The 12,723-nt window shown below is 38.2% G+C and overlaps 2 protein-coding genes across 10 annotated transcripts in view; both read right to left on the reverse strand.

Moving 5' to 3' along the window:
- Nucleotides 1-28: 28 nt before the first annotated feature.
- LOC127440473 (transmembrane protein 59-like) lies at nt 29-5,703 on the reverse strand. Of its 4 annotated transcripts, XM_051697079.1 has the most exons (9): nt 5,503-5,702; nt 5,188-5,293; nt 4,989-5,083; nt 4,638-4,790; nt 2,159-2,231; nt 2,014-2,061; nt 1,780-1,912; nt 1,533-1,650; nt 29-674 (listed from the first exon to the last, which is right to left on the reverse strand). In XM_051697079.1, the coding sequence occupies exons 1-9, from the start codon at nt 5,653-5,655 to the stop codon at nt 519-521; spliced, it is 1,035 nt and encodes a 344-aa protein (XP_051553039.1). In that variant the 5' UTR covers nt 5,656-5,702; the 3' UTR covers nt 29-518. The 4 variants fall into 4 exon arrangements, with proteins under 4 accessions (XP_051553039.1, XP_051553041.1, XP_051553040.1 ...); XM_051697081.1 differs by lacking the exon at nt 4,638-4,790 and having other exon boundaries at nt 5,503-5,703; XM_051697080.1 differs by lacking the exon at nt 2,014-2,061 and having other exon boundaries at nt 5,503-5,700.
- Nucleotides 5,704-5,907: 204 nt separating this feature from the next.
- LOC127440451 (U2 snRNP-associated SURP motif-containing protein-like) overlaps nt 5,908-12,723 on the reverse strand; it is a 39,188-nt gene continuing 32,372 nt past the window's right edge. For 5 of the 6 annotated variants that reach the window (XM_051697021.1, XM_051697019.1, XM_051697024.1 and 2 more), the window contains 15 exons: nt 11,343-11,447; nt 10,745-10,811; nt 10,487-10,662; nt 10,194-10,356; nt 10,020-10,099; nt 9,796-9,883; nt 9,553-9,690; nt 9,165-9,345; nt 8,893-8,976; nt 8,731-8,794; nt 8,414-8,570; nt 7,508-7,618; nt 7,306-7,427; nt 6,872-7,039; nt 5,908-6,720 (listed from right to left, as the gene is read on the reverse strand). In XM_051697021.1, the coding sequence (XP_051552981.1) occupies nt 6,582-6,720; nt 6,872-7,039; nt 7,306-7,427; nt 7,508-7,618; nt 8,414-8,570; nt 8,731-8,794; nt 8,893-8,976; nt 9,165-9,345; nt 9,553-9,690; nt 9,796-9,883; nt 10,020-10,099; nt 10,194-10,356; nt 10,487-10,662; nt 10,745-10,811; nt 11,343-11,447 (1,843 nt within the window). In that variant the 3' untranslated portion in view covers nt 5,908-6,581. The remainder of the gene's footprint in view (nt 6,721-6,871; nt 7,040-7,305; nt 7,428-7,507; nt 7,619-8,413; nt 8,571-8,730; nt 8,795-8,892; nt 8,977-9,164; nt 9,346-9,552; nt 9,691-9,795; nt 9,884-10,019; nt 10,100-10,193; nt 10,357-10,486; nt 10,663-10,744; nt 10,812-11,342; nt 11,448-12,723) is intronic. The other variant, XM_051697020.1, reaches the window with a different exon arrangement.

Genomic DNA, 12,723 nt, shown 5'->3' on the forward strand with positions numbered 1-12,723 from the left:
AAGGTAAAAATATGAGACTGAACACATTTTGGTATTTTTCTTTATTAATTTTAAGATGACAAATCTGAGGTTGCTAAATATTTTCATTTATATTGCCTGAAATTCAATTATGAGTGATTCTGTAACAGTTCAACAAACTTTCACTCACCAATGGCTAAGATATCTGAGATAGCATAAATCGAAATGTTAAATTTCACTGTGCAACACAAATGTTGTACCACAAATCACAAACTGTTATTGATTTCACCAAGAACACACACAAAAGGAAAACAAAAACATTCTCTCTACAAATGGGTAGAAAACACTACAGAGCTTTCATTCTGATTGGTAATGCCTTTAAAGTGCCAAAACATCGAAAATATTCCCCATAGTCCATACTTCTCAAATTTGAAAAAGGAGAAACCAAAATATCGATAGTAAATAGCTATAGAGTTTTAAGCAACAATCACAAAGTTTGGACTGAGAAGACCAAATATCCATCATTAAGACTTAAGGAGTTCCTTGGAAAGATCTTACTCTTAAATGTTAGATTGATTCAGGTTGACCTTTGATGGAAGAGGTCCTGCTTCCTGCTCCTCTCCCCCAGGAGATCTGATAATCACCAGAGAGGACTGCACATAAGGCATCAGTTTCTGGTCCTTCTTGTCCTCCATATCCCCATATATACTTAGTTTCTGATAAAGGAAAGAGCAAATATGAACACAACCTGAAATCAGACTTTTATCCGAGTTGTTACTACCATCACTAGTTGGTGCATGACTCAATGGCCTGCATGTGTAAACTGGGTCGAGATCATAACTACTTATCTGCTTAAGATAATAACTTCAGGATACTACCAACACAGCTACTACCAGATATACTCAGGGAAAGGCAAGAATATTCCATTATTTAATCTTTGCCTTGTTGCCAAGTCTTTCTTAAAGATCCTGCAAGGATGTAACAAAGTGATTTCTCACTGAAGATCGACCAATACTGTTTGTTTTACAACCCATGCTAAATACTCATTTTTACTTATACCAATTATTTTTAGTGTTATAAGTGTCTAATAACTGATATGCAGAAACGAATTACTGTTTTATTTCTGCTTCTTTACACAAAACAATCAGACTACAATGCTTAAAATGTTGGCTGTTACATATAAACTGTAATGATTTATGCAGACACCACTTATTTAATAAATATACCGGTAAACATTGTTTCCTGTTGAATGCACAACAGGTGGTGTAGTGGTTGGCTGCAATTCTTTAGAGACTCACCAGATAGAATTTATCGATAGACCCAATATTAAAGACCCATTAACCGTTTTATCAGGTAAAAATATACCTCAAATATTGGTTTAATTTTATTTAATTTTTTTTTATTAATAATCAGTAAAAGAAAAACTAGCAGTATAACTGATTATCAGTCAAACTCTGTTTCTTACTGATAGTATCGCCTCAATATACAACCACATTAGCAAAACTATGTTTTTTAATTTATATTATATTATTTATAACAAACATGATAAGGGTGTTAAGGGTCAAGCAGTTTACCTCAGCAGGGACATACTGCTCAACAGCTGTGGACACTGTGGCACAGCAGATCCAGATTAGAACAAAGACAGATAAAATCAGAGTGGTGGTCAGGATCCAGCTGGGCAGCCACGGGTTCCTGACAGCAAACATGATGATGATGATGGTGGTGGTTCACATTCAACATAGACAACCAATGTAATAATTGCAGTACATTCTAACTAATAAGGCCAACATGATTTCCTGTACAGATCGAGATGTGACCAACCTTGAGAGGCAGCTGAAAAGGTTGTATTTGTCCTCAGAGTTGCTTCTATCAAAGAACATGTCTCTGTCTCTCTCCTGGATGGAGCTCCTCGGAAAGTCTTTATAAACAGGATTGTACATTCCCCGATTTTCAACTTTGAAAAAACACAATGGGTCCATCAATGTTGTGATTTTGAAACCACCTATTTTATATCACTGACAGTTTGATGATGTTAAGAGTTGCTATCATTATTACTTAGGCTGGAAAACAGTAATGACTGGTCAGAAGAGGTCCTTGGAGAAACTAAAAAGAGTGACATTTTTCAAAATCTGTTTATTTATCATAGAGGAAAAGAGAAAGACCCAAAGAAACATAGAAGTGAGTCATTTTAATCACTTACAAATGCTCCGTGGCTCATCTGTCTCCTCTCTCTGAAACTCAAACTCAGGCATAAACTGAACTTGCGGCTCAGACTAGAAGTAAAAGAGAACAAAACTTAAGCAATGGCACTTTCAAATAAACTTCAATTACTATTTGCACACACTCTTTATATGCAGTATCTACACAATATTACATCAACAATATGGTTAAAAGAATTTTCCAAAGTTAAACTCAACTGAAAATATAATGTTGTAGCATGAAGTTAATTGCCACAAAAAATATATTCGACATGTGTTTAACTTTGTATATACACTACCGGTCAAAAGTTTTGAAACACTTGACCGAAATGTTTCCCATGATCTTAAAGATCACATTTTTTCCCCATTCTGATGGTTGATGTGAACATTAACTGAAGCTCCTGACCCGTATCTGCATGATTTTATGCACTGCACTGCCACACGATTGGCTGATAAGATAATCATATGGATGGTTGTTGGTGCCAGAGGGGCTGGTTTGAGTATTTCTGTAACTGCTGATCTCCTGGGATTTTCACGCACAACAGTCTCTAGAATTTACTCCGAATGGTGCCAAAAACAAAAAAACATCCAGTGAGGGGCAGTTCTGCCGATGGAAACGCCTTGTTGATGAGAAGGGTCAACAGAGAATGGATAGACTGGTTCAAACAGACAAAGTCTACGTTACCTCAGATAATCGCTCTGTACAATTGTGGTGAGAAGAATAGCATCTCAGAATGCTATTCTAAGATGTGGGTTGGTGCTGATTTGGTGGCACAAGGAGGACCTACACAATATTAGGCAGGGGGTTTTAATGTTGTGGCTGATCGGTGTATATTAAGATGAAATATTTAAGTGCAACATGCTGCATTACATTAAGGTCATTATAAGGTTATAAACAATGCTCTCCCACATATATTTTGCTATTCTAACTGCGCTTATTTACGTCATTGGTATAAGTAGCAGTAGGTGGTAATATACAAGAAATGCACAATTTTATACCATCATGCTGTTAACATTAGTGATGTCCAGTTTGTGAATGAATCGTTCTTTTGAACCGATTCTTTTTAGTGAACGAGTTGAACTAGTTAACCAAATCGGACTGAATTATTTGAAACAGTTCACATCTCAAGTCAACACTGATCCACAAGTTACTCTATTTTAACCTGTCTCTCGGATGTGCCCGACACTCCGAATCGAAATGAGCCGATAACCGGGAGTAATATGATCCTAGAACTGGTGATATCTGCTTTTGCCAAATCTTCTTTGCAATTAACTGCTCAAACTAGTTCACAAATCGGACTGAACGCTCGGGTCGCAAAAGCTCTCATGTCAGCAGTACAATGAGTTGCTCGTAACAGTTCTCGAGTCAACAGTACACTGAACTGAGAATCGCCTCTTTCGGAGGTGTCCGACATCCTGAGAACTGATGAGCTGCTGACATTGAGCATGTGTGTGATTAAGGGGCGAAATGTATGTTTCAGGTGTATTTTGCTGAACAACAGAGAGTGTAACAAATAAAACATACTGGAAATATGTTTATGACTTTATTGTATTACCATTTTATCAATGTATGAAGATGATCCAGTCTACAGCTCTCGAGTCAACAGTACATTGAGTTGATCACAGCAGTTCTCGAGTCAACAGTACACTGATCCAATGACAGAAGCTCTCGCGTCAGCAGTACACTGAGTCGATCACAGCAGTTTGCGAGTCACCAGTACACTGAACTGAGAATCACCGCTTTCGGACATAATACTGAGAACTGCTGATCAGTGAGCAGCTGATGAGCATGTGTGAACCGAGGACTTGAATGAGGGGGCGAAACGTTTCAGTCGAGAGATGTAAACAAATTGTACTATTGAGTATTGTGTATGCAGATTATATCTGAAGTTGTGATGAGCTGGATCATGGTTTCTGTAAAAAAGGGTGAGTTGATTAAGACTAGTTTAATCACTTTTTATGCTTTAAACGTGTGTAGAACATCCATGTTTGTATATCAGTGTCAATATTGGGTGCTTTAAGTGCAAAACTTTAATATAGGATGTACTGTAAGATCACTGAATGAAACAATGATGACAATAAACACCCTTATTATTATAACTTAATTAAATAAAATGTTATAATCAGCTATATGCCCTTACATATGCCTTTATTGAATGTGTTTGTGTGTGTATTCTACGACACCGGCGTATTAGCATTATATATAGTGGCGTCATTATGTGATGACGTAAATGAACTGGTGAATCGTTTTTTTTTTTTTTAACCAGTTCATTGAAACGATCCGTCCGAAAGAACCGGTTCATGGAAAAGAATCAGACTTCCCATCACTAGTTAACAGTTCTTCAGTCACCTTGGCAGTCCTACAGCTGAACAACTGCAGTGAAAACCCACCGTATAATTCTTTTATTATTTCATTTTTAACAATAAATATGAACGAAAAAGCCCAACAGTTAAATATTAACATAACTTTTACAAAATTACCTGGAAAATGACAACTTTACCATCATCTGCCTGGAGGTAAAATGTCCAGGACGAGGTGATGAAGTTGTTGGCTTGACTCATCATCTCATCCCAAAAACCCCTCACCAGTGTCAGCGGGTATAAAAGATGGATTTTGGGCAACATTGTCATCAACTTCCCATACAAATAAATAAAAAGTTACTTCAAATAACATCCTCCATCAGCATTTTTAAATACAAGTGGAAATTATAATATCTAAGACAAAAGAGTATGAACATACAAAGTGGCAATTATTGCAAATGATCATGCAAGCAGGCAGCTGTACTGTACATAAGGCTATGACTGTGTATTCAAATATGTTCCTCACATTACCTGTTCCATCCTTTGCTCTGCAAATGGTAGTTGACTCTGACATCCTAGATTGCATGCGTACTGCTCATCTGACTGGGCGTATGCTTCACGACAGGCTGCGGGAAGATAAACATAACAGGTTACATAACAATTGCAATGTTAGTTTCTTCTGAGAACGCGAGAGCTTGAGAAGTTCAGATAAACACTACTTTAATATTACCTGACTCGCATTCGGATTTGGTTTCATTGAGATCTTTGCTGTCACCTACAAACTGGCAGATGGAGAAGAGACGGCATCCTCTCTGGCAGGCGTACAGAGTTTCCTCCTATCAACAACACATACAGGCCACATAAACACACGCACCTCATTCCGCCTTTCCCACGGTATATTTTCACAGTTATAACGTGCAATCCCTTAACAAACAGTTTAATTAATGGGTCAAAATGTCAATAGCGTTTGTCAAAACATTTCTTGACTATTAAACAAGTCGAAGCTTGTTGAATTTTTCGCTGTTGCAGGAAAGCTTGCACTCACCCGTGGATAAGTGTGCAAACTGTGCATCTGACATGTATTATGACAAGACGCCGTGTTTCCCAAAACACTATCGAACACATCGGAAGATCCGGAGGCGCTCACGATTATGCAGCAAAAACTCAGCAAAATCCCGCAGAACTTTCTCACTCCCATTTTTGTGAACCACCAAACATCGACTAAACGTCTCTTCCTTGTTTGTGATGAAGATACCGCGAGAGCGGCGTGCAAAAGCACGCTTCACTGCGCATGCGCTGCGCAGTCAGCGTTATTCGTGATGGTTAAACAAAATATGATTAACAAAATAACCTAATGGGTTAATTCACGGCAAAATATAAATTCCTTCATCCTCGTGTTGTTCCAAACCCTAGCGTTTAACTCAAAGGAGATGTTAGGCAAAGGACAGCCTCAGTCACCATTGATTTTTATTGTAAAGGAAGAAAAAAGTGCAATGAAACAGAATTATGACTAAGACTGTCTGTACAGCTTTTGTGTTCCAGAGAAAAAGCCATGCAGGTTTGTAATAACATGATGATGAGAAAATAACTCTTAATTTTCGGATGAACTATCCCTTTAAAATAAAATTACCTCTAATATCCTAATTATCAACAGTATGTTGCATTTTAATCTTTTGTAGCTTTTTATACAATGTCTTAAACTTGTATGTTTATCTTAAATCTTATCTTCATGCAAAAACAGGCATTTCAAAGAGGTCACATAAATTGTGTCTTTATTGAAAAGCAAACACCTATACAACTGAAACTTGCACTATTTTAATTTAAGTCAGTTTCAAGGGATCTAAAAACCATGAAAAAAAAAAAAAAAAGACAATAGTTTTCATCTTGGAGTGCCCCAGCCACTGTAGTTATTTTCTTTTCTGACACCCTGAACATCAAAGGAAGCTGTCAGCTAAATGACATTATAAAACAACCCATAGATTACCCTTGAGAACACTGTTCTTGTGTCAATGTGAGTGAGCTTCAAAACGGAGGAGGTGAAGGGAATGTCTCCCACACTGATTTAAAGGACAAATTTGAGGCACAAAAGACAATCCAGGCAAATTTTCATAACAGCCAACAGTCTCAGTGTTTGCTCTTTTTGGATTTCTTGTGAGAACGGTGAGGCGATCGTGACCGAGATCTGGATTTCTTTGAGGATTTTTTGGGAGTTCTTGATTTGGACCTGCGTGGCCTTTTGGGTGTTCTTGGTGGGGAAGGAGACCTACAAAAGAAGAAGAAAAAAAAACGTTATTTTTTTTTTATTACTTCCTCCAACAGGGAATAAGTCCATAAACAAGTATATAATGAACACCACAATATATAAGAATTCAGTTTTATGCTGTGACTATAAAGAGATTAAATCATAATTTTACCTTTTAGATGACTTCCGGTTGCTGTCTCTCGGAGAGTCTCTGTAAGAAGATCGAGAGCTGTCCTTTGTGTATGATCTATCAGAGCGCTCTGATCGTGGTGAGGGCGACCTGCCGCGTCTACTGCTGCTACTTCGAGTGGGGCTGGGGGAGGGACTGTGCCTCCGTTTTCTGTGAAAAAAAAAAAGCATGATTATGTTAAGAGTCAAACACACTGCAGCTCATAAACTGTAACCTTAAAACAAAATCACATTCAACGCTTTTACATAACTACTGTAATGTAATCACAGTAAAGAAGTATTTGTAAGTATTTCTGAAGACGCACAATCTTAAGAGGTAATAAAAGAGTAGAACATTTACAAAAGCACATGCCTCAACATTGAGATTTATTCATTCATATGCTGAATGACTTTTGGGTTCTTATGCATGTATCTTACTTTTCTTTTCTACTTGGTGTGGAGTCATCCTTGTCCTTCTCTTTGTGCGACACATCAGATTTGTCTTTGTCTTTTCGCTCCTTTTCTTTCTCTTTCTCTGTCTCTTTCTCCTTCTCCTTCTCCTGAACAATAAAATCACAGCAGTTTAAATATGGCAAAAAAGTTGGGAATGCGATTCTAAAACTATTTAGTTGATACCAACCCTTTGTAGTAATTTGTCCCGATAGAGCTCTATTTGTTCTTGAATAGTCTGTCCAGATTTTTTGGGTCTCTTCCCAGATTCAAGCTCATCTTGAAACTTCATGACTTTAAGCTACAACACAAGAACAAAATGAGGCAAATTATTTTGTACATTGCTTTCAGGAATGTTAAAGGGATAGTTCACACAAAAATGAAACAAATCTCTCATCACTTACCCTTCATGCCATCTCAGATGTTTATAACTTTTTTCTTCTGCAGAACACAGATTTTTTGGAAGAATATCTCAGCTCTGTAGGTCCTCACAATGCAAGTGAATGGTGACCAAATCTTTGATGCTCAAAAAAGCACAAAGGCAGCATAAAAGTAATCCATAAGACTCTGGTGGTTTAGCTGTCTTCTGAAGCGATCAAATTGGGTTTGGTTGAGAACAGACCAAAGTATATATTTTTTTCACTATCAATCATGACATCCGCAGTCTCCTTGTCGATCATGATTTCAAACTCCATTACACTTCCTAGCGCCTCCTAGCGCTCTGCGCATGCGTCAAGCACTAGGAAGTGTAATCGTGCTTTAAATCATGATCGTGCCTTCAAAATAAGGAGTAATATTTTAGTCTGTTCTCACCCAAAATCAATTTGATTGCTTCAGAAGACATGGATTAAACCACTGGAATCTTTAGATTAATTTTAGGCTGCCTTTATATGCTTTTTGGAGCATTAAAGTTTTGGTCACTTTTCACTTGCATTGTGAGGACCTACAGAGCTCAGATTCTTCTAAAAATATTTTTGTTCAGCTGCAGAAAAAAGAAGGTCATACACATCTGGGATGCCATGAGGGTGAGTAAATAATTTTCTTTGGGTTAACTATCCATTAGGCTTTAGGTTTGGTACATTTAGCTTAAGTATACCTCGATTTCTCGCAGTTTGGCACGTTTCTCCTCACTCATCTCAGAAAACTTTGCCGACTTTGAATCATATTCTTCTCTAACAGGATTAGAGCAAGATTGCTGTTCTGTGGAGCTGGAGCTCTTGAAAGAGTCTTTGCTTTCAGCTTCATGTGTTGTTCTATGACACAAAGTATGTAAAAGTGAGTTCCAAAATACATGGCAGATAGCACTTTGCGATACACAATCGCAATCTTTTTTCAAACCAATCCAGAAATTACCAATAAATTGTAAACCGCTAAAATAAAATTGAGGAAAAAAAATTAGCTAACAGATCATACCTATCTTTACTTTTCTCTGATTCTTCGGGAAGATCAAAGATTTCCCATTTTGATGTGGTTACGGCTAAACAACAAAGTAAAATCAACTTTCTGGATTCATACACAGTATATGAAGCTGGAAACTGAGGTTTAAATAATGTGATAAATGTCATTTGAACTAACCTTGAGCCTCCAAAGCAGCACCATCTACTGCCTCCCATTTTGACGGTGCTAACTTAAAACCTGTTTTTTGCCCAGAGTGATCTACTGAAGAAGAAAACAGATTTATAATCCAAGTTTCTTTTAGAGTGTCTGCCACTACATTATCAACTTCTGCAAGTATGTCAATGTTGATGAGATTCTGTAAAGTACTTACAAAACAAGAGTGTTATGTAAAATAATGAACAAATTGGGATGTGATAGTATGATTGGTAATGAGTCATCAGAATTCTTACAAGGAACACCATCTAGATCATCATCTGCTCCCTTGATGGGCACTCCATCCAGATCATCGATTGGCGCTCCATCAATTGGTGCTCCATCGATGGGTGTGCCATCCACATCTTCCAGAGGAGCACCATCCAGCTCCTCCTCCACAATAGGAGCACCATCAATGTCCTCTGTTCTTTCTGGTTGCTAATTCAAAACGCATAATATGCTCAATCCTCCAGCCCATGAATAGAGTGATACTCTGACTAATTAGAACTGCCAATAACTATTTGATGCCAAAAATGACAGTGACCAGAGCAAGACAATCCAGAATGGATGATATAATGTATCCAAGCATCTATTTTTTACCTATGAATCAGAATAACTGAATCAGATCATTTCTACCAAACTAACCTCTGGCACTGGCTCTACAATCTCCTTTTCTGGATCGAGACTCACGAGCCCCAGGAAAATGTTCTGCAGTTTAATCAAGAAAGGATCAGGATAGACTGCCCAGTCCTCCCATGCACGAAAACAGGACATTACACGCTGCTGTGGAGACGAAGAAAAGAAACATCAACTCTAGACAGTGCATTCTGTCTTTGTTCGAAAACCAAAGAATGGGTAAATGGAAGTGTAACAAACTGGAAAGCACACCTTGAAATGCTCTGATTGTAAGTGGCCCTGTATTGTCTTGTAAGTTGCATTGAGGTCAGAAAATATTTGACTGAGTTTTGTTTCAAAGCTGTAAAAGAATGGCGAGAGAAACATTAGATAAACAGACAAACAAAAACTAAAACTTGAGCATGCACTTATTAAATATAAGAGGAAAAATCGAAAATGAGTACTGAAATCGAATACTGAAATCAAGCCACACTTACAATTTTCTGTAGTAAGAGGCATTAGCAACTTTTGCAGAGGAGTTATACAGCACGTCTGACACCAAATACAGTCTTGCAATCTAAAGTGGGGACAAAAGTGCACAGGAATGAGAACGAGTGAAGACATGCATGCAGAAATTTTAGTTTATCCTAATTTTGTTACACAAGTCTAACCTTCTTTGGCAGAGGTGTTTTAAGTATGGACAGAGACTCAGTAATGCATTCCACAATCTCCTCGGCCGCATCAGCACGCATGAGGCAGAAGAGCATGGCCTCAGCTATGTCGCTCTTCCTCAGCGTGAGACCTCGCAGCATCTCCTCCAGTTTATCCCTCTCACTGCAATGAAAAAGAACCCTAAGAACACACACCCAAAAGCCTGGTAGCTCCATTCTTGCTGATGAGTTCATATCTCCAGGAAAGGATCCAAGACGAGGAAAGCAAACAACACTTTGACAATGATACGTACTCGTCTTTCAACGCGCCCTTCTTGCTGGTTTCTTCATCGTCATCATCATCGTCATCTTCAAGTTCCTCATCTTCGGGAGTGCCATGTAAATATGGGTTAAGAGGTGGTGGTCGCCAGAGAGAGCCATTCTTAAACATTCTGAAGTCCTCAGTTTTCCATTTTGTAGGAGATTCGCCCTAGGAACGAACAATTTTACCTTGATTTTTGGGCACCATCAACTAAATTCCTGACAAGTAGGCAAAGATAAATAATACTAACCTGTAATATGGTGTATAACTTCCATCGGTAATAGACGTGAGCTGGACTTTGATTTTCAAATAAAAACCTGTTGAATCCATGAAAAGACCAATGTTTGTTGTGAAACCTTTCTCAGAGTACATCTTCAACCAAGACAAGTAGAGATTGTGAAAATTTAAGACTTAAACTCCAAAAACTTAAAGGGATAGTTCACCCAAAAATGAAAATTATGTCATCTTTTACTTGCTTTATGTTGTTCCAACCCGTAAGTATTGACTCAAACTGAATGGACACAAACAGACATGCTATTCAGAATATTAGGGGCTGACACCCTCAGTCGCCTTTCACTTCCATTGCATCTTTTTTTTTTTTTACATCCAAAGAAATTGAATTGTGACCAAGGTTAACATTCTGCCTAAAATCTCCTCTGATGTTCCATGGAACAAGGAAACTCTAGAGTTTGTGTCAACATGAGGGTGAAAAATGATGACAGAATTTTAATTTTTGGGTGAACTGCCCCTTTAAGATGTAAAGATTTTAGTTTAAGGCACCGAGTTTGTTTCAAATGTTTTGAGTTGGAAAGAAAACAGGTACACTAAAAAGCCCGCCTTTAACTCACCGGTAGAGCGAATTGTTGATCTCTTTGTTCATGATCATAGCCTCAAACAAGGGCCCCTCACGCACCACAAACTCGATCATTCGATGGATGAGAGAGAGCAAATTCCTACGAGAAAAACACAGTTAAAGCGAAACAGATTCAGCGCCATCACAAGCCACATCTAAACAGCTCCTACTGCTACAGTATGACATCTGATAAAATGCAATATTTTTTGCACTGCTATCCATAAGTCAATAGACATGTTCTTTTGAGCTTTTAAGATTTAAAACTGACTGGCAGTGACCAATTTTAACAAAACATAAGAGTCTATCTACAGAGTCTCAGCCATAGCATTCTTCCCTCATAACTTCTACTTCTGGTGAGGCAAAGTGTCAGTTCTTCATATTTTTTTTGACAACAAACAAGTGTGGATGGAGAGGGACAAATAACCATGTAATCACTTCTAGAGTCAGTTAAGGGATAGGAACAATAATGGGGTTCCAGAGCTGGCTCGTGAAGTGGCCGATAAATCAACAGATGATGTTTCTCAAATGTACTGAAACACAAATCACAAGTATTGGAGCCGATCATACCAATGTGAGGCAATCATTCTGTATACTTTCCCCAATCCATCCCGTGACGCTTTTCTGGTCCCTCGCAGCTGCAGACAGTTCAACTTGTACTGCTCACCAAGGCCAATGTCAAAGGTCACTGAGACTATGGGGGATTGGGTGTCGATTTTGAACCATGCTACTGTGGCAGTTTAAGTGAGCAACAGCCAGAGGTGTGGTCTGTGTGTAACTGAGACTACGTGAATGTGTAATAAGTGCATTCTTTAGTGTTTCAGTTGGTAAATTATTAGTAGCTGAATGGATCATATCAGATCAAATGTCGGTCAAACTCTTAGCAACATTCTTAAGGCGTGAGTATACTTCAATTTTTCACATTCCAGATCGGATCACGCACAGTACGTGTCATGCAAATTTCATCATCAGTACAGTCTGCACACTCCCGACATGCAGACGGTCCTCGTCTGTGTGCATCATCGGCACCTGTCGTTGACTGCTGTAAAAGATTATCACAAAGCAGTCGTAGTGCGCATGCGCTGAACGCGTTCATATTCGCTTATTGTCAAAAGAGTATACTTTCAAAAGCTGAACACTCGACTGTGTGCGATACAATCCAATACGTGAAAATTAAGAATACCCGAGCCTTTGAAGTGATAGTTCATCTAAACATGAAAATTGTGGCATCATTTACTCAGCCTCATGTTGTTCCAAACACAAATGACATTCATTCTTCTGTGGAACATACAAGGAGATGTTAGGCAAAAAGCTAGTTTCAGTCACTATTGCCTTTCATTGTATGCAAAAACATTAAATGAAAGTGAATGGTGCATGAG

Source organism: Myxocyprinus asiaticus, chromosome 5, assembly GCF_019703515.2.
Source record: "Myxocyprinus asiaticus isolate MX2 ecotype Aquarium Trade chromosome 5, UBuf_Myxa_2, whole genome shotgun sequence".
NCBI classification, from domain to species: domain Eukaryota; kingdom Metazoa; phylum Chordata; class Actinopteri; order Cypriniformes; family Catostomidae; genus Myxocyprinus; species Myxocyprinus asiaticus.